This window comes from Nicotiana tabacum, chromosome 7, assembly GCF_000715075.1.
Source record: "Nicotiana tabacum cultivar K326 chromosome 7, ASM71507v2, whole genome shotgun sequence".
Taxonomy (NCBI): Eukaryota; Viridiplantae; Streptophyta; class Magnoliopsida; order Solanales; family Solanaceae; genus Nicotiana; species Nicotiana tabacum.
This window is the reverse complement of record NC_134086.1, coordinates 97,402,675-97,423,660: the sequence shown is the minus strand read 5'-3', so window position 1 is coordinate 97,423,660 and position 20,986 is coordinate 97,402,675. Positions and strand designations below refer to the sequence as shown.

The 20,986-nt window shown below is 35.3% G+C and overlaps 1 protein-coding gene and 1 pseudogene across 1 annotated transcript; both read left to right on the top strand.

The window, feature by feature from the left end:
• The first annotated feature begins 11,690 nt into the window (after nucleotides 1-11,690).
• On the top strand, nucleotides 11,691-13,409 carry LOC107802085 (ethylene-responsive transcription factor 1A-like; annotated as a pseudogene).
• A 4,116-nt stretch (nucleotides 13,410-17,525) lies between these two features.
• On the top strand, nucleotides 17,526-18,439 carry LOC107802087 (uncharacterized). Its single transcript, XM_016625526.2, has one exon. It carries the CDS (start codon nucleotides 17,616-17,618, stop codon nucleotides 18,285-18,287), a length of 672 nt encoding a protein of 223 aa, XP_016481012.2. The 5' UTR covers nucleotides 17,526-17,615; the 3' UTR covers nucleotides 18,288-18,439.
• Nucleotides 18,440-20,986: the final 2,547 nt, after the last annotated feature.

The following is a 20,986-nucleotide window of genomic DNA, read 5'->3' as shown; positions in this document are numbered from 1 at the left end:
ATCTGCCCACTCTTTCAGAAAATGAACTCACTTACTTAAGTGTGTTGGACAATGATCCCCTGCTTTGGCACAAAAGACTTGGACATGCAAGTCTAAGTCAACTCAACAAATTAGTCTCCAAGGACCTGGTGATAGGGCTTCCTAACATCAAGTTCAAGGAAGACAGTTTGTGAGGCTTGTGCAAGGGGGAAGAAGGTAAGATCCTCTTTTAAAAGCAAGAAAATGGTAAGCACAACCAGGTCGATGGAACTAGTTCATATGGATCTCTGTGGTCCAATGAGAACATTAAGCAGAGGTGTTAAAAAATATGTGATGGTACTTGTTGATGATTACTCTAAGTTTACTTGAACATTATTTTTAACATCTAAGTATGAAGCATTTGACATGTTTACTGCCTTTGTTAGAAAAACTTAGAAACAACTAGGTAATCAACTTGCATCAATTAGGTCTAATCATGAAACTGAATTTGAAAATGCTAAGTTTGCTGAATTTTGTGATGAGCATTCTGCCTCTAGGACTCCACAACAAAATGGAGTAGTTGAAAGAAAGGATAGGACACTTGAAGATATGGCTAGGACTATGCTTTTTTCTAGTAAACTGCCACATAGCTTCTAGGCAGAAGCTGTAAACACTTCATGTTACATCATTAATAGGTGCTTGACCAGACCTCTTGTAGAGAAGACTCTCTATGAGTTACTTAAAGGGAGAAAACCAAATATATCCTATCTTAGGGCATTTGGATGCAAGTGCTTTGTGCACAACAATGGAAAGGACTTCCTATGTAAGTTTGATCCCATAAGTGATGGAGTATTCTTGGGATATTTTTCACATAGAAAAGCTTATAAAGTATACAACAAAAGAACTATGTATGTAGAAGAAAGTTTACATGTAGTCTTTGATGAAACTAACACTCTTTCTGAGAGACAGGAACATAAAGATGAAGCTATTGGGCTGGTAAAAGGTTTAAATGGAGTCACAGTCCAAGCTGAAGCTGCACCAGAAGAAGGAACAGGTGATGGAATAGGTTCTTCCGTCTAGGGCAACCTGACAGGGGGAACCGAATAAATAAGAACTGAATCTAATGCCCAAATGGAACCTATCCATGAGGTTGTTCCTCAGCAACAGAACATAGGAGAAATGTCAAACAGAAACCAGTTGGTTGTGAAACCTTACAAGTATTAAAGTTCTCATCCCATTGAGAACATAATTACTAAACCAACTTCGGGAATTAAAACTAGATCTGAATTAAAGAATATGTGTGCTTTTGATGCTTTCCTATCTCTTATTGAACCTAAAAATGTTGTTGAGGCTTTGCAGGATGCAGACTGGATAAATGCAATGCAAGATGAACTCAATCAGTCTGAAAGGAGTCAAGTTTGGCATCTGGTTCCAACCCAAGGACAGATCAGTAATTGGTACAAAATGGGTCTTCAGAAACAAACTTGATGAAGATGGAACTATTACAAGGAACAAGTCAAGGTTATCCAGGAGGAGGGCATAAACTATGATGAAACCTTTGCTCCAGTTGCAAGGTTGGAAGCAATAAGACTCCTCATAGCCTTTGCTGCTTACATGGAATTCACCCTTCACCAGATGGATGTCAAGAGTGCCTTCCTCAATGGCTATCTAAAAGAAGAAGTGTTTGTCAAACAACCTGTAGGGTTTGAAAGCAAGGAGTGCCCGGATCATGTATACAAACTAGACAAGGCACTCTATGGACTCAAGCAGGCTCCTAGAGCATAGTATGAACGACTATCCAAATTCCTGCTTGAACATGGCTACAAGAGAGGTAAAATTGATAGCACTTTATTCTTGAGGAAAAAGGTAAGGATCTTCTTGTAGTATAAATATATGTTGATGACATAATTTTTTGGGCAACCATTGAAAAACTAAGTAAGGAATTTGCTAAACTTATGGGGAGTGAATTTGAAATGAGTATGATGGGTGAGCTTAATTTCTTCTTAGGCTTACAAATTAAACAAAACTCAAATAGAACCATGATCCATCAGTAGAAATATGCAAAAGAGTTGATTAAGAAATTTAAAATGGAAGAATCAAAGGAAATAGACACTTATATTGCAACAGCCACAAAATTGGACATAGATGAACCTGATTCATCTGTTGATCAGAAGTTGTATAGGGGTATGATTGGTTCATTTTTGTATCTTACTGCTAGAATACCTGACATTATATTCAGTGTAGGGCTTTGTGCTCGATTTCGAGCAAATCCACAGGAATCCCACTTGACTGCTGTCAAGAGAATATTGAGATACTTGAAAGGCATTACTGACCTTTTTCTTTAGTAACCAAAAGGTAGTAACTTTAACCTAGTGGGATATGTTGATGTTGACTATACAAGTTTTCTTGTGGATAGGAAGAGCACCTCAGGTATGGCACACTTCCTCGGTTCATGTCTTGTGTCATGGGCTACTAAAAAGCAAAATTCAGTGGCCTTATCCACTGCTGAAGCTGAGTAAGTTGTTGCTGCTTCCTGTTGTGCTCAATTGTTGTGGATCAAACAGCAGTTGATGGATTTTGGTATTGAAGTTGGTTGCATCCCTATTTTCTGTGATAACACTAGTGCTATTAGTATGACTAATAATCCAATTCATCATAAGCACCATTTCTTGAGGGACAACTATGAGAAAGGCTTGATCACTATGGAATTTTATGCTACTGACAAGCAAATTGCTGACAGTTCCAAGTACCTGTCTTTTATTTCTAGTTCAATTATAGTAGGTGTTTTTATATTGTACCTTTCAACTTATCTAGAAGCAATTGTATTAGGTACTCAAAGTTTTCAAGTTAGAGTTAACGTGAAGTTGTCGCAACAGTTCAGGTAGTGTGCTACAACGGGATTAGAGTTAATCCTAGGTTTACAAAAGAGTTTTTGTAAATGTAGTTTTTGGCTCAGTGATTTTAGTGGAGAGTTTGGGAAAATTCTACTGGAAAGTAGGTCGTATTTTTTCTCCTTTTGAGCCAGGTATTTTTCACGTAAAATCTCTGTGTTCTTTAATTTCTGTACTCATTATTCTGCAACTGTAGTAGTTGGAACGCGTAGAAGAACCAGGTCCTTCCATAATCAGTTTAAGCGAAAAATTGGTCACCACATAAATCACCCCTCCCCCTCTTGTGTGGTATTGAAATATAAAACATCACTTCCCTTTAACCTCGATTTTTTATTTTACTTGAGCTCGATTTTTCCCGCGTTCGGTCATGCCCGATTCTTGGCGTGTCCTTCATCCCTCCGAGTTCTGATCTGTAGGAGGCCTTGGCTTTTACCCGACCTAGTATCGAACCATGTTATCTCTCGTATCTTCATCAAAATCGGGAGTAATTTTATGTCCGATTTTATCGGTACACAACTTTCTTCAACTAAAACTGAGGAAACAAAAAAGACAGAAGTAGCCACCACTCTGTGGGTACTATCTTCACGTTTCTGAGAATGTATTGGACCTTTATTTCTTAAAATAGAAATATAGTACACTCTTTTCTTGCATTTGACAGATCATGTTATTACTAGATACAAAAGTACACATATGCTAGGCGTGTCCTTTATATAGATTAAATATAATTCCGTTAACAAAGGATCTCAAATGACTGAAATTTTCAGAAATGAACGTGACTGCAGTTCATTGATCTACATTTTAACGGATAAACTGTTAACCCGTTAAAATATTTTATATTTGTATTTTTTTACACCTATTGTATATTAAATATCCTTTTCACTATTTGACAAAGTAGCAGTTATGATTCGCGTTCAGAAGGTATAGTAAGACACTAACTGTTATGTTTTATCTTAGATGCTAACTTAGTGGTATTAGACTATTGAAAATTCACTTTCAAATTCCAATGACCTCTGTCGGTTAGTGAAAATGTACTTGCATATGGCTATATGACTTGATGCAATAGCAGAAAGAAAAGAGCCATACACAACATTAATTTAGTATATGGCTATTACATAAATTTAGTCAGTGACTTCTGGAAATAGTTTGAATATTCGGGCATGACAGTGTCATATAAACGGGTTGAATTCAACATTTAAATTTAGTGATTTAATGTCAAGAGATATATGTACTCATTATCTATTTGATTTAGCCGATAAATCACCCGATAACCGTCCGATAATTGTTAAACCGATACAAATTCGATGTTGCGGAAGCCAAATATATATAGTGTGAATAAGTCACAACTACTATACCAAAAATTGTGACAGCCACCAAATAATAAATAAGACAATAAAGCAACAATAAAGGGAACACCAGAATTTACGAGGTTCGGCTAATTTTGCCTACTCCTCGGACACAACCAATATTTTATTCCACTCCAAAAATACAAGTGAAATAATATTAAAGAGAGAAGATACAAATGTCTTAAACAGATGAGAAGGCAAATGAGAGGTGTGTTTAAATCCTAAACATTAGACCTTCTTTTATAGGGGAAAATCCCCTCCAAACTCAAGAGCCCACCGATGTGGGACAAAGAATTTGCCAAACTTCAACAAATCTCCACCTTGAAAAAATTTCACATCTTCAATTTTCTCTCAATAACAAATTTCAAATTTTTGATTGTGTCTAAATCTTCAATCTTCAGTGTTCAACAATGTTGATCAAATCCAAACAATGTTGAAACTTGATCGCAGTCACCACCTTAGTCAGCATATCAGCAGGATTCTCCGTGGTATGAATTTTCTTCACCGCGACTCCTCCGTCTTCTATGATTTCTAGTACGAAATGATACCGAACATCAATATGCTTCGTCCTTGCATGATAAACTTGGTTCTTCGCTAATTGAATAGCACTTTGACTATCACAAAAAATTGTGATACCTTTTTGTTCAACACCAAGCTCCTTTAGCAATCCTTGAAGCCAAATTGCCTCTTTCACAACCTCTGTAATAGCCATGTACTCTGCCTCTGTTGTAGACAAAGCAACTGTTGACTGCAAAGTAGACTTCCAACTAACTGGTGCCTTTGCAAAAGTAAACACATAACCAGTAGTTGATCTTCGTTTGTCCAGATCACCCGCAAAATCTGAGTCACAATATCCAACTACAGACTGATTGTCTTCCTGCTCAAAAACTAACCCAACATCTACAAGTATTATGAATATACCGTAGAATCCACTTCACAGCTTGCCAATGCTCCTTCCTTGGATTGTGCATATATCTGCTAATAACTCCAACAGCTTGTGAAATGTCAGGCCTTGTGCAAACCATTGCATACATCAAGCTACCAACAGCATTTGCGTATGGTACCTTTGACATATACTCTCGTTCAGCTTCATCCATTGGCGACATAGTAGTACTTAGCTTAAAATGGGAAGCAAGTGGAGTACTAACTGGCTTAGTCTTGTCATCTATGCCAAAACGTTGAAGTACTCTCTTCAAATATTCCTTTTGAGATAAACAGAGTTTCTTTGAATGTCTATCTCTAATTATCTCCATGCCAAGAATTTTCTTTGCCTCACCCAAATCCTTCATCTCGAACTCCTTCTTCAGTTGAATCTTCAACTTATCAATTTCTTCCGAATTCTTGGAAGCTATCAACATATCATCAACATATAGGAGAAGATATAAAAAGGAACCATCTTTAAGCTTGTGCAAATACACACAATGATCGTATTTGCTTCTCTTGTACCCTTGCCGCAACATAAACTCGTCAAATCATTTGTACCATTGTCTAGAAGATTGTTTCAATCCGTACAACAATTTTTCAAGTTTTCACACCATATTTTCTTTTCCAGAAACTTTGAATCCTTCTGGTTGAGTCATGTAGATTTCCTCCTCCAAGTTTCCATGTAAAAACGCAATTTTTACATCCATCTGAACTAGTTCCAAATCCAATTGTGCTACCAAAGCCAACATAATTCTAATGGAGGAATGTTTTAGAACTGGAGAAAACACTTCATTGTACTCAATTCCCTCCTTTTGAGCATATCCTTTGACCACCAATCTTGCTTTGTAGCGAACATCTACTTGCTTAGGAAATCCTTCTTTCTTTGCAAATACTCATTTGCACCCAATTGCTTTCTTTCCCTTCGAGAGATTGGCCAATCTCCATGAATGATTCTGATGAAGGGACTGTATTTCATCATTCATGGTAATCCTCCACTTATCTTCTTCTGAACTTTGGACAGCGTCTTTATAAGTGGTAGGAACATCATCAGCTACAATTGAGGTTGCACAAGCAACCGTCTCTATGAGACGAACAAGTTTCGTTATTGTTCTTTTTGGCCTGCTGGTTGCTATTGATTCAAGTTGTTGTTGAGGTTCCTGAGTTGGAATCTCCTCTACTGGCTCTCCTTCCAGAGGGTAATCTTAATTTGTTTCCTCCTCTGCTTCTTGTATAGGAAAAATAAATTTTTCCCTCAAACTCTACCTGCTTAGAAGCACCTTCATTTTGTTTGGTATCTTCTGTTACCTTTTTTACCATAGCAGATTCATCAAAGGTAACATCTCTGCTGAATATTACTTTCTTTGTCATAGGACACCATAAGCGATATCCTTTGACTCCAGAAGCAATTCCCATAAAAATAGCCTTCTTTGCCCTTGGATCCAATTTTGACTCTGTCACATAATAATATGTAGTTGAGCCAAACACGTGCAAAGAGTCATAATCTACAGCAGGCTTTCCATACCATTTTTCAAATAGTGTCTTGCCATAAATAGCAGCAGATGGTAGATGATTAATGAGGTGGCATGCATATGTAATTGCCTCAGCCCAAAATTCTTTTCCCAAGCCAGCATTGGACAACATATACCGTACCTTCTCCAGCAAGGTCCGGTTCATACGTTCTGCCACTCAATTCTGTTGGGGTATATGTCTAACAATAAAGTGTCGGACGATGCCATCATTTTCATAGACCTTATTGAAATGATCATTTTTGTATTCACCTCCATTGTCTGTGCGAATACGCTTGATCCTCCTGCCTGTTTGATTCTCCACCATCGCCTTCCATTTGAGAAAAATTCTCAGCACTTCATCTTTGCTTTTCATTGTATACACCCACACTCTTCGGGAAAAATCGTCAACAAAGGTTACAAAATAGTGCTTCCCACCCAATGAAGGTGTTTTGGAAGGACCCCAAACATCAGAGTGTACATAATCCAAAATGCCTTTAGTATTATGGATCGTTGTACCAAATTTAATCCTTGTCTGTTTCCCTTTGACACAATGCTCACAAAACTCCAAGTTGCAAGCCTTTACTCCTTTTAACAATCCTTGATCTGATAGAGTTTTCAAGGATTTTCCTCCAGCATGTCCCAAGCGCATGTGTCATAGCTTGGTTGCGTCTGCCTCTTTGTCGTCACTGGATGTCACTGTCACTGTCCCAATAACTGTACTGCCACGATAGCGGTACATATTATTATTCTTCCGATTAGCCTTCATTACCACTAGTGCACCGGAGCATACTCTCATCACTCCATTTTCTGCAATGATTTTGAACCCTTTTGATTCTAGGGCTCCTATAGAGATGAGATTCTTCTTCAAATCCGGTACAAATCGAACATCTGTTAATGTTCTGATCATTCCATCATGGTTCCTTAATCGTATTGAACCAATGCCATATGAGGTAAGAGGGCTGTTATCCGCTGTGTGGATGACTCCATATTCTCCTTCTTGAAATTCCACAAACCAGTCCTTGTTGGGACACATATGATAGCTACAAGCCGAGTCCATCAACCATATGTCTGATGATGTTTATGACTCTGTTGTAACTAATGAGAAGTCTGAATCATCACAATCAGCTACATTTGAATCCATAATGGCCTTTCCATTGTTATGTTTGGCCTTATTCTTCAACTTCGGACAGCCTTTCTTCAGTGCCCTTTTTCTCGACAAAAGGCACATTCATCTTTGTTGGGTCTGGATCTTGACTTGGATCTTCCCTTCTTTGTCCTCGTTTGATTTTGAGGACGAACCCTCACAAATAGTGCTTCTCCTTCTCCGTACTTCTGTTTTTCTCGCTTTCTTTGTTCATAGCTGTACAAAGCCGAACAAACTTCTCTGAGAGAAACTTCGTCATTTCCATGGAGTAGAGTAGTTTCAAGGTGCTCGTACTCATCAGGAAGTGACGCCAACAACATCAAGGCCAAGTCACCATCATCATAAGTTGTATCCATATTTTGCAAATCTGTGACCAACTTATTGAAACTGGTGATATGTTCATTCATCGTGGTACCGGGAACATAGGTGAAGTGAAACAGTCTCTTCTTCATGTACAATTTATTTTGACTGTTTTTCTTCAAAAATTTATCCTCCAGTACTTTCCATAATTTACTTGCAGAAGTTTCCTTTGTGTATGGAGATTTCTGCTCTCTAACAAGGAAGGATCGAATGGTACCGCAAGCAACACGGTTGATAATTTTTCAATCTTCTTCTCCAATAACATCTGGTCTCTTTTCTTCAATGGCAAGATCTAGCCCTTGTTGAAAAAGGACATCTAGAACCTCGCCTTGCCACATCCCAAAATGCCCGGACCCGTCAAAAATTTCTACCGCAAATTTCGCATTTGACATAATTCTTGTCATAAGCGAAGATGTCAATGATGACGTATTTTTGACACTTGATATAGATTCTTCTTGTTTATTGTCTCCCATATTTGACACAAATATTATTTAATAGCTGACGACAAAAATCGAGATTATTTCCTTTCTGATGTAGAAGATCAGACTAAGCTGCAACCACAGAGCATACTCAGACAGAACCTTGACTCAGTTACCAAGATAAATCTTTTCTGATGTGGAAGATCAGACTATGCTGCAACCACAGAGCATACTTAGACAGTATCTTGGCTCTGATACCAATTGTTGCGGAAGCCAAATGTATATAGTGTGAATAAGTCACAACTACTATACCAAAAATTATGACAGCCACCAAATAATAAATAAGACAATAAAGCAACAATAAAGGGAACACCATAATTTACGAGGTTCGGCTAATTTTGCCTACTCCTCGGACACAACCAATATTTTATTCCACTCCAAAAATACAAGTGAAATAATACTAAAGAGAGAAGATATAAATGTCTTAAACAGATGAGAAGGCAAATGAGAGGTGTGTTTAAATCCTAAACATTAGGCCTTCTTTTATAGGGGAAAATCCCCCCAAACTCAAGAGCCCACCGATGTGGGACAAAGAATTTGCCAAACTTCAACATTCGCCCGATATCTTATTGGTTTGGCTAGCGGATTAGTACATTTACGAGCCGATAACCGATAAGTCGAACCGTTAAATGTAACAATGCGCCTGATCCGCCCGATAAGCAGTCGTACCAAAATCTAATGAACCCATAGATTATACATTGGATACCAGGCAATATTCTCATGAAAGAAAAAGAAGAAGAAGAAAAAAAAGCTGCTGGACGACGACTTGTAAATGCTTTCTCTTACGTGACCTTTCTTTTAACGAGATTAATTAGTTGACAGATAAATCACTTCCAAAAATGTCGTTTGTTCTTCTGCTTCCCTTGTTCATATAAAGCCTTAACACTTGGAGGGGAAAGATGAATGTTTTGTATTAGAAAAGCATTGATCATTGTGCTAGTGTTTAGTTTGGTAAAAAAAAAAAAAAAAACATGTAACAAATGATAATCGTACAAGGAGTAGTATATGGTATAAGGATCGTGCTTCAATAATATTTTGAATACTAAAGATCGAGAAGAATGTATAGATGTTGATTGAGCTAAGTGAAATGAGTTTTTTTTATTTTAAAAATGAAAATAGAGGGAAAATTTCCACACCCATCAATGATGATCCCTTTAGGTGAAACGATTAAAAAAGATTTCATCAACAAGAACATTTTATAAAATATTTACTCTTATCAAACACAAATAAGTCCCTCCATCTTATTTTGTAGGCATATTTCCTTACTAGTTTGTTCCTAAAAAATTAATATATTATCTTAATGATAAATTTTATAGTTAATCACACAAATATTGTTGTGTCATGTTTAAGCCAAAAAGTTTTAGTCTTATATCCACAAATAATACTATGACATGTTTATAATTGCAAGTTTCAAAAATATTTTTTGTTTTTAAATTTCGTGTGAAGTCTAACAATGCAAAGCAAATTGAAATAGAGGGAATATATTATTTCTCATTTACTATATTTTTTTTTTTGCCTCCCTCTTCTTATCAATCGAGAGCTTCCCACATGCCAGGCACCAAAAATCTATAAGATCTTCCACATTGTCATAAAGAAAATCATTAATTTTATTTGGTGATATTTCATTTCCCAAAAAACATATATAAAGAGAAGAATCCAAAGTAAAAAAAGTAGTTAAGCAATATTTACCTGTGTTTATCCTTAAAATAAGTAACACAATCAAATTTGTACTCGATTTAAAGAAAAAATAATTTAATTTAACACGAATAATTTAAGAACAACAAATAATTAAATTAAAAGAAAACAAGGCGACCAAACCAAATGTGATAAAACAATTAAGCTTTGCTTTAAGTTTAGATGCTGAAACCAGTCTCGATCGAGTCATCGAAGTGGGTTCACTTGATACTAAATAAATAAATAGCTGAAGAACACTTTAAACAATAACTAGAAGGCACAGATAAACTTTTATTGCTTTGATATATGTGTTCACAGTGCCTTTAAAAGCAAAAGGTTCTCTCATTTATATAGCAAGATAGTTTCAATTCTAGTACAAGTCTAAATAAGGTAAAAATTCTTTTTTCCTAGTAAAACATAATTTGTCGTTGATATCTGGCGTGATCCGCGCCGTAATATTCGATTGATGGCAGATATTTCGGCCCCTGGTTCGTCCTTTCCAACCCCCTTCCTTTTAACCTCAATTTTTTATTTTGCTTGAGCTCGATTTTTCCCGTGTTCGGTCATGCCCGATTCTTGGGGTATCCTTCATCCCTCCGGGTTCTGATCTGTAGGAACCCTTGGCTTCTGCCCGAGCAAGTACCGAATCATGTTGTCTCGTTTTTTCATCGGGAAATTGGGGATAACTTTATTCCCAATTTTACCATACACAACTTTCTTCAACTAAAATTGAGCAAAAAAAAAAAAAAAAGAAGAGAGAGACAGACGTAGCTACTACTCTATGGGTACTATCTTCACGTTTCTGAGAATGTATTGGACCTTTATTTCTTAAAATAGAAATACAGTACATTCTTTTCTTGCATTTGACAGATCATGTTATTACTAGATACAAAAGTACACATATGCTAGGCGTGTCCTTTATATAGATTAAATATATTTCCGTTAAGAAAGGATCTCAAATGACTGAAATTTTCAGAAATGAACGTGACTGCGGTTCTCGAGATATATCATTTCTTTAATTGAAGATCAGTACATTATTTAATTTATCATCAAACATTATTAGAATACTACTTCCTCTACGTGAACCTGTTTGACTGGGCACGAAGTTTAAAAAAAAATGAAGATTTTTAGAATATGTGGTCCTAAACAAGTCCAAATGGGCCCCAAAGTATTTGTGTGGTTATAAAAGCTTCTCATTAAGGGTAGAGTTCATTCTTTTTGGAACGGACCAAAAAGAAAATAGGTTCACGTAACCTAGAACACAGGGAAGTAATAAAAATAAAAGGCATAACGTACACGTGGTTAAAATTGCACCTTCGCGGAAATTCCAAAAGGAAAATGAAGGTACTGCAGAGTCTAGAGCTACAATTTGAAGGGCAAGCGTATAAATAGACGCACGCAATAAGCCCTAGTAAGAACAAGTTCAGAAACTATTCATCAAAAACCTAATTAGGGCAAAAAAGAAAAAATGAATCCCCTTGATAATGCAACCTTCTTTTTCTCTGACCTTGATTTTCTTGACTCTATTGAGCACCATCTTCTGAATGATTCCGATTTTTCCAACAGTTTTTCGCCGATTAGCTCGAGCAGTGTCGCAACTCCTAATAGTCCTAGCTCATGTTTTTGCAGCTGCCTTTTGGATGAAAACATTGAAGAAACAACAACTCTCGAATCTCAATCCGAGCCCGAGGAGCCAACGCAAGGCTTAAAGGCGGCGCGTGCGGAAAACACGAAGCAAAATTGGAGGCGGTACATAGGAGTGAGACGGCGGGCTTGGGGAAAGTTTGCGGCGGAGATAAGGGACCCGGAGAGAAGAGGCGCGAGATTGTGGCTAGGAACTTATGAGACTCCTGAAGATGCAGCATTGGCGTATGATCAAGCCGCTTTCAAAATCCGCGGTTCGAGAGCTCGGCTCAATTTTCCTCACTTAATTGGCTCAAACATGCCTGAGCCGGCTAGAGTAAAAGGGAGACGTCATAATTCACGCTCACTGGAGCCATCGTCTTCTTCATCCACCACATCATCGGAAAATGGAAGAAGGAAAAGAAATATAGAGGTCATAAATTCTATAGCCAAAGCCAAATTGGTTGGTCATATACGCGATCTAGAGATGTCACTATAACTAATGGAAAAGAAGAGTTTTCAGTTCTTTTTTCAAATGTCGTAACATTACTGCATAAATAACTTACTGTTCAATCATGTTATTTTCGCTAGTATATATGTTCATTATTTATGTTTTGTACGTAGTAATTAATGGGGTGTTTCAACTTTGTTTGAGCTTCATAGCTGGCCAAGGTACTTTGCGGAGAAAGCAGATGCAAAGCAGACAAAGGAGATGACAAAAGTAAAGTTAGGCTCAGAAAAGCGTAAATAAGGAAGAGGAAAGCCGAAAAAGAAAGCGGGATAAAATCCCGGAGACACCCAAGTCAAGCAGCAAAAAATCTGAATTTGGACCTTCCACGAGTAAATGGACGGAAAGTGCAAAAACCAATACCTCAGTTCCAGTTCCACAGAAAACTGAAAAAGGATCTGGCAAAGCCCAAAGTGATGGTCTCAAGGGAAAGAACAGGTCCCACGGATGAAGACACTCAGGTGACCACTTTAGCTGAAAAATCTGCACCAAGCATACGCCGAGTGAAAATTATGCGTGAGCTTGGTTTGATGGCTCCTTCTGGCCGGTATCCATTTCATAATTAAGGGGAACATGTTTCTTCATTTATTCCCAAGGGACATGTTTCTGCTCCTTCCAGGTCTTCATCTCATCCTAAGGAACGTCTTCCTCCAATTCAGAGAATAGTTGTTTGTGGTCTATCTGCTGCTAGATCCGTTATGAAGTAGCTTTTGTTTCTCCGTTGGTAAGTCAGAGTCAGACATGATATAGACTGCTGAAACTCCCAAGGTAGTGCTGAAGTTGTCATATTAGAGGGGGATTTAGACTGCTGAAACTCCCACTACTTTTTCTGACGCAGAGTTTAAAGTTAGTATTAAGAATGTATCTTTACAACATTTTTACTACATGTATAACTCGAACAAAAGACAGCGGGTGAATAAACCTGCTGTCTTTGCCAGGTTGTTGCGAAGTTGTAATACCAATTGTAGAAATACACTTCTTTTTGTGTTCCCCTTCATAGTGGATGCAGCTAAAGAAACCTGAGAGTAATTAGGTGATCCGCCACTACAGCACGTCTACAGAGAGGCTAACCATGCGGCTGATTCAATGGCGAAGAATGGAAGTTGTTTACCAACACTTGGAAGCTTAAGAACTTATCTAATTCCTCCTACTTTTGTTATTTCCCATTTGTAATAAACTATGTAATGACTCTTAGTATGTGTTTTTAATAAATGTCTTTATTACCAAAAAAAAAAAAAAGGATGCAGCTAAAGAAACCTGAGAGTAATTGAGGGGTAAATTTCACAAATGGTCATATAACTATGACTTTTTTTCATCATTGTCAAATAACTTCGTTTTCTCACACAAAAATCATAGTGGCAGAAAAATAATTTTTTTGGTACGATTTTGTTATTTTACTTTTTTTATTTTTTATTTTCAATCTAATAAATAATTATCCAATTAAAATAGGAAAAATACTAATATATTTTTAGTTGTTCCCAAAATATAATATTTTAAAAAATATTATATATATATATATATATATATATATATATATATGTGTGTGTGTGTGTGTGTGTGTGTTTTATACATATAATATACACATTCTATATATATTTTGGCTAGCAAATACAATTAGTTTCGGGCGGTCGATAAATTTTATATTTTTCTCTTTAAATATGAATGACCCAATCCAGCTTGACCCAATACCCATATACGTAAGTTAAAATAATACTAAAAGTGAATTCTTCCCTCATAAGAAACTCAGTTCGGAATGCATAAGATTCTGATAAAAAAAAAGAAAATAAAAGGTATAATTAGAGAGCACTTGAAATAAAATTGTTATCGATTTGAATAAAATCTTGAAAATAAAAATAAAAGATAGAAGTATCATGTTTTGAAGAATTTAATATTCATTCCTATTTTAATTGAGTTATTATTTATTATACTGAAAATAAGAAAATAAATAACAACAAAACAAGAAAATACTACCAAAAAATTTATTTTTCGGCCACTATGATTTTTGTGTGAACTAGTGAAAGTTTTATGATTGTGTGAGAAAACGAAATTATATGACATTGATGAAAAAAAGTCATAGTTATACGATTTTTGTGTGAGAAAATAAAGTTATATGATTTTGATAAAAAAAAAAGTTCTAGTTATATGACCATTTGTGAAATTACCCAGTAAATGAGGGTTACCCTCTTAAAAGAAAAGAAAAAAATGGAGTAGTAATTAATGTTAGATGTTTGTTCTATTTTCTTATGAGTTTTTTTTTCTTTTAGAAGCAAATTATAAATCACCATATTTGGTTCGTCATTTTTCTTGAAGGAAAAGGTTTTAGACTTCTATAAGTTGAGGATCATTCCTTCTCATCCAGTAGCATCCACAATATAATCATAAGGAGTTGGAGAGTCTTGTTTGGGGGAGAACTTTTTAGGACAAGTGTTAGCGTGCCACTTGTGTTTGCCTCTTTGTGTTGTTGTTCTCTCGATATTTTGTACTATCTTTTATATAGTGGATTGCTCATCTCCGCTCGTAGACATAGGTCAATTGATCGAATCACATAAAATATTTGTGTTTCATTTGATGTTTTGTTTTTGTGTGTGATTTATTGTCGTTCAAGGTTTGCTTTACTAGCTTCCGCATGACATCTGATTATTTTGATCCTAGCAATTAATGCTCATTAAATTTGCATAATTTTTTCAAGGACGAAAAAATGTCTTTTAGAAACTTGTTTAAAAAAATTATATTTGGATATCCGCGGTTTAAAAAACGTCTTTTTAATTAGAAAACATATGCTGTTTAATTAGGTATATGTTCTCTAAGAAGTTGAAAATATTAACTCTAATTCTTTACTTTATAAAACTATCAATAATTTCAACTCATTAAAATTTACAAGTAAATCACCATTCTTTAACCATGTCAATAAAATACTACTTCTATAAGGTATATATTCAATGTTTAATGATTTAGAAACTGATATTCGGCAATCAATTCCGGTTTGTAATGATCCACCTTAGTTTCTCATTTCAATAACATCCGGTCTTCTTTAGGAAAGGGCAAAAAAAAAAAAAAAAAAAATATAGTAGTTAAAGTAGACTTGACCCGTACTGTAGGCTTCCTCTTCACTTCTGCAATTTGGACACAAAAACAAAAAAAATCATAATCATATGTAATCTTCTCTAATATTGCACATGCGTATTTGATAAATTTAAATTATCAAAGACTTTTTAATTCCCTACACTGTATCGTCGCTGTACTTGAATGAATATACTAATCATCAAGGTTCTTTTTGTACTCATTTTTTTATTTATTAGATGTGTACTTTCTCTAACAATCATAGAGCCATGGTGGTACTAATTATTGTTAAAGAAGTGGCTGAACAAATTTCAGAATATTCACAAAAAGTGTCAAATTTAGAGCTCCCCCATATAAAATTAAAGTCGATGCAGCTCGTCTTTAATTAACAGATATATTTAAGTGAATTATCAACCCAGCTGATGCTACACTTTGATATTATGATGCTCCACCAACTGGAAACGAAAATGAGAAATCAAATAGGTCTTGAAATATAATCATGAATTTGCTGATATTCTAAAGGTCGTCCCAATAAACAAATTATAATTAAAGAGAAGAATCCATAGTAAAAATGTATTTAAGCATTAAGGGGTTGTTTGGTTGAATGAAGTAGATAAAATAATGTATGTATTAGATAAAATAGTGTATGCATTAGCTTTGTATACTAATAATATCTTGTTTCGTACATTTTTTAAACATATACATTAGTCACGCAAGCATTTGTTATACACCTTATTTGGTATTATCCTATGCATAACTAATGCATAGGAAATCATAGTATTAACAATGCAATGATTTTAATGCATGCATTAGCTTAGTTAAAGACAAAATTGTCCTTCAAAATTTATGCTTGATTAAAATATGCTATTATATTAATGAAAGTTTGAAATAATCCAAGAAAGGGAAAAATAAAATTATATCCCTAGTAAATAAATAAATACTTAGCATATTTCCTCTTTATAAATAAATATTCAATTCTATACTAAAATATAGGTAGACAAATCAAATAGTTTTTGTAAAACCTTTTTCATATAAAAACACTCCTCAATATATGTTTTTTTATAAAAAGATAAAGTGATGGACTGGTCATCAGGATATTTTTGTAAACAAATAATTCTTTTAGAAATTGTACAATATTTTAATACATCAAATCGAAAAATGAATAAAAAAATATGTCAACATTAATGCCAACATAACTAATATCATCATTATTAATAAAATATATTAAGCATTATTCTTCTGCATCCTACCAAACGATCCCTAAATACATCTTAATCTTCAACGAAAGCTGGGCCGTGAAATATCGTGTGCTAGTATTATATCCTCGCGAGGTCACATTTCGAAAATATACTGGACCTTTCTTTCTTGAAATGGAAAATAAAATGCTTCTAAAATTTATCAGCTCATGTTATCAGAAAACCAGTAAGTTTTTTGAGAAAAAGTTATACATATACTAGGTTTGTTCTACGAATAAATATCTCTGTTTTAAAGTACTGATCTCAAATGATAATGAAATTTTCAGAAATGAATGTGACCTTATCGTGATGCGCAAACATCTTCCATATCTCAAGAGAAATGTATACTCGTTACTTACGTTTCAATTTAGATGATATATTTCGACTTGACACAAAGTTTAAGAAAGGAAAGAAAAATTTTGAAATAAGTGGTCCTAATAATTTAAGGGGTAAATCTTTGTGAGATTATAATATTTTTGTGGCTATAAAATCTTATAATTAAAGGTAAAATGAGTAAAATAAAAAAATTTAAAGTCAAATTATTTTTTAATATAAAAATGTGTCATTCTTTTTAGAACGGATTAATTAATAAGAAAAATATATCATTTAAATTAAAACACAACGAGTAGAGTATATCATTTCTTGAAATTGAAGATCAGTACATTATTTTATTCCTCGTCAAATGTTAAGATAATAAAAACTAAAAAGCATAACATGTGCTTAAAATGGTACCTTCATAGAAATTCCAGGAAAAAAAAAAATAAAGGTAGGGACTAGAGCTAAAATTATAGGCCAAGCGTATAAATAGACGTACAGTATCAATCCTTCCATTCGTCCAGAATTAATAAACCCTAGTTATTAGTGAAAGTGCAAGAAACATTTGTTCCAAAACTCTTAGAGAAAAGAAAATGAATTCAGCAGATGTAACCTTCTCTTTCTCTGATTTTAATCTCCTTGAATCCATTAAGCAACATCTTTTAAATGATTCAGATTTTTCTGAAACTCTGTCGCCTATGAGTTCAAGTAACGGATTGCCTAACAGTCCTAGCTCAGGTTTTGGCAGCTCCCTTTCAGCAGAAAATAGCTTCGAAATCTCCCTTTCGGACCAAAACTTTGAGGAAACAATACCAAATCTCGAAGAAAAGTCTGAGTCCGAGGAGGAAATGAAGGGGAATGTGGTGGCGCGTGAGAATAACGCGCCGGAAGATTGGAGGCGGTACATAGGAGTGAAACGGCGGCCATGGGGGACGTTTTCAGCGGAGATGAGAGACCCCGATAGGAGGGGGGCAAGACTGTGGTTAGGAACTTACGAGACCGCAGAGGATGCAGCGTTAGCTTACGATCAAGCCGCTTTCAAAATCCGCGGCTCGAGAGCTCGGCTCAATTTTCCTCACTTAATCGGCTCAAACATGCCTAAGCCGGCTAGAGTTACAGCGAGGCGTAGTCGTACGCGCTCACCCGAGCCATCGTCTTCTTCATCCACCTCATCATCAGAAAATGTACCAAGAAAAAGGAAAATAGATGTGATCAATTCCATAGCCAAGGTTTGTCATGGTTGGAACCTCCACATGTTACTATAACTATATTTGGAAGGGTTTTTTAGTGTTTTAGTATTAGAATAACAATTTTTATTTTTTTAGAACTAAAACATTTTAGCTCACTCCCTGTTAGCCCGCTAACTTCAAGCTGGGCCTCAAAGCATTGGTTAATTGTTAATTACCCTTCCGTCTTATATTATGTGTCATGTTTTTCGTTTATACACCTCTTAAGAAATACTAATTGAGAAAGGAATTGTGTTTGCAACAAATTATTTGTGATACAAATATAAATCGTAACCACAATATAAATATGAAGAAACACAATTTTATTGATAAACAATGTGGGTACAATTCTGTTTATCCCTTGATTCTTCCCTCCGCTTTATTCTAAATGATTCGACGGTCTTAGCGGTGTATTTCTCGAACATAGAACTTTAAGCAAAACATATTTGACATGTCTTTGATCTCTTAATGAATATTCCAAGAGTTTCATGGAATTTCGGAGATCTCATATTTGATCTCTTTGTGCATATTACGAGAGTTTATTGAAGTGTTGAGATTGTCTTTGAAGAACATATATAGCCTTATTTATAGGCATGAATTAGGGTTTGGGTGAAGTAGCCACCAAGTAACCCTAATAGACTCCTAATATTTCAAGAGTTGTCATGAATTTAGGATTTATCTTGATATGTTAAAATTTCAGTGTCTACAGATTGGACTATTCTACCCTTATCTATGTCTCAAGATATAACCTCTCTTCATTGAATATTTAATCTATTTATATGTTATCTCCATCTTTAACAACAATTATTACTATGGGTAAAAAAGAAAAAAATAATTAATTTTGTCTTGAACTTCTAAAATGACAAATAATTTGAGACAACTATTTTTAGTAAACCACGACTATTAATATGAGACGGGGGAGTAGAAACAATTCCTTTATTGCAAAAGTCAAAAGGTTTAATCAAAATATATTTGCTCCAATTTGCATTTAAGAAAATTACGGATTTTCTAATTCAATGATGTACCTCTCGATCGAGAGTATTTACACTGCTGTAATTTTGTTTAATTAGTTCTAATAAATTGTTAGGAGTACTCTGTCTAACACTTTATAGTTTGGGGTGGTGTTACTTCAACATGTTCCCATGAAAGGTGGAGGCTTCCAATTCACTTCTGCAATTTTAAAACTTATCATAAATTAATCATGGAATCTTTTCTCTTTATTGCACATGCTGTGTTCTGACAAATTTGTACTATTAATTTACTTTACAATTTCCAACATTGGATCATCACGTATAAACAATTAAAAGAAACTATATAATCACCAAGGTTCATAAAACTAACAGCCAATTCTTTAACATTCCAAAACATAGCTTTATATGCTGGTTGACTATGCAGAAAAAGCTACCCACAAAGGACAGACTGGCGCATAGAGGTATCAATACAGACGGCATGTGTGTTCTATGTGGTGATGCAATAGAGACTGCTGGACATATATTTTGTGAATGTCAATTCTCAAGAAGATGCATAACTACAATTACAGTGGCTAAAAGTCAATATTACAAACACTGAAGAATATGGAGAAGAGTAGCAAGAAAAATGGGAGGTAAGCTAAGTAGAGAATTTGCATTTGCAGCTTTGGCAGCGACTACCTATCATGTGTGGAAAGGGAGGAATGAAGCCTTATGACAGAATTCAGTCCCTAGACCATAAAAAGTATCTGAACAAATCAAAGAAGAATGTAAAGGCAAAATGCCTCATATTCCAAAAAAGTTCAAAACGCCTGATATTTCAAAATATGATGGAACAACAGACCTACGAGATCACGTGACTGCATTCACAATGGGCGTAAAAGGCAATGATTTGACTAAGCAGGAGATTGAATCAGTATTAGTCAAAAAATTTGGTGAAACGCTCACCAAAGGAGCGCTAACATGGTATTCTCTTTTACCCAAAAATTCTATAAATTTTTTTGCTGAGCTTGCAGATTCTTTCATCAAAGCACACTCGGGAGCTCAAAAAGTAGAGAAAAGAATAGAGGATATTTTCAAAATTAAGCAAGGGGACTCAGAACTGCTTAGAAAATTCATGGACAGATTTCAACGTGAAAGAATGACATTGCCACATGTACCTGACAACTGGGCAGCTATAGCTTTCACAAATAATTTGAATGAAAAAAGCTCGGAAACTACGAGGAGACTCAAGGAAAGCCTTCGAGAATTCCCAGCTACAACGTGGAATGATGTTTATAACAGGTATATCACGAAGCTGAGGATTGAGGAAGATACTGTTCCACGATTTCAAAAAGAAGAAAAGGTAAGTTCAAGACGTGCGGAGACCGAAAAAAGATCCGGTAAAAACAGGTACGAGCCTTACATGGGACCTGCGGGAAAGGACTCATGGTCAAAGCAGGATAATCAAAGGTACGATCACAGATCAAGAAACAGAGAATCAGGTTCTTCATCAAGATTCAGGAACGAGCGAAACAACTATGAGTCACGAGATGATAATAGAAATTTAAAAGCGAGATTCGGTGGTTACAACTTCAACATCAGCACCTCCGAGCTCGTAGTTGTTTTGAGAAGCATGGGAGATAAAGTTCGATGGCCAAAGAAAATGAGATCGAATCCAAACAGGCGCAACCCTGACCATTGGTGCGAGTTTCATAATGACCACGGACATAAAACAACAGATTGTAGATTTTTACAAAGTGAAGTTGATTATTTATTAAAACAAGGATA

Coding starts and splice junctions, on each gene's coding strand:
- LOC107802087 (XM_016625526.2), top strand. CDS start 17,616: ATGAATTCAGCAGATGTAACCTTCTCTTTCTCTGATTTTAATCTCCTT.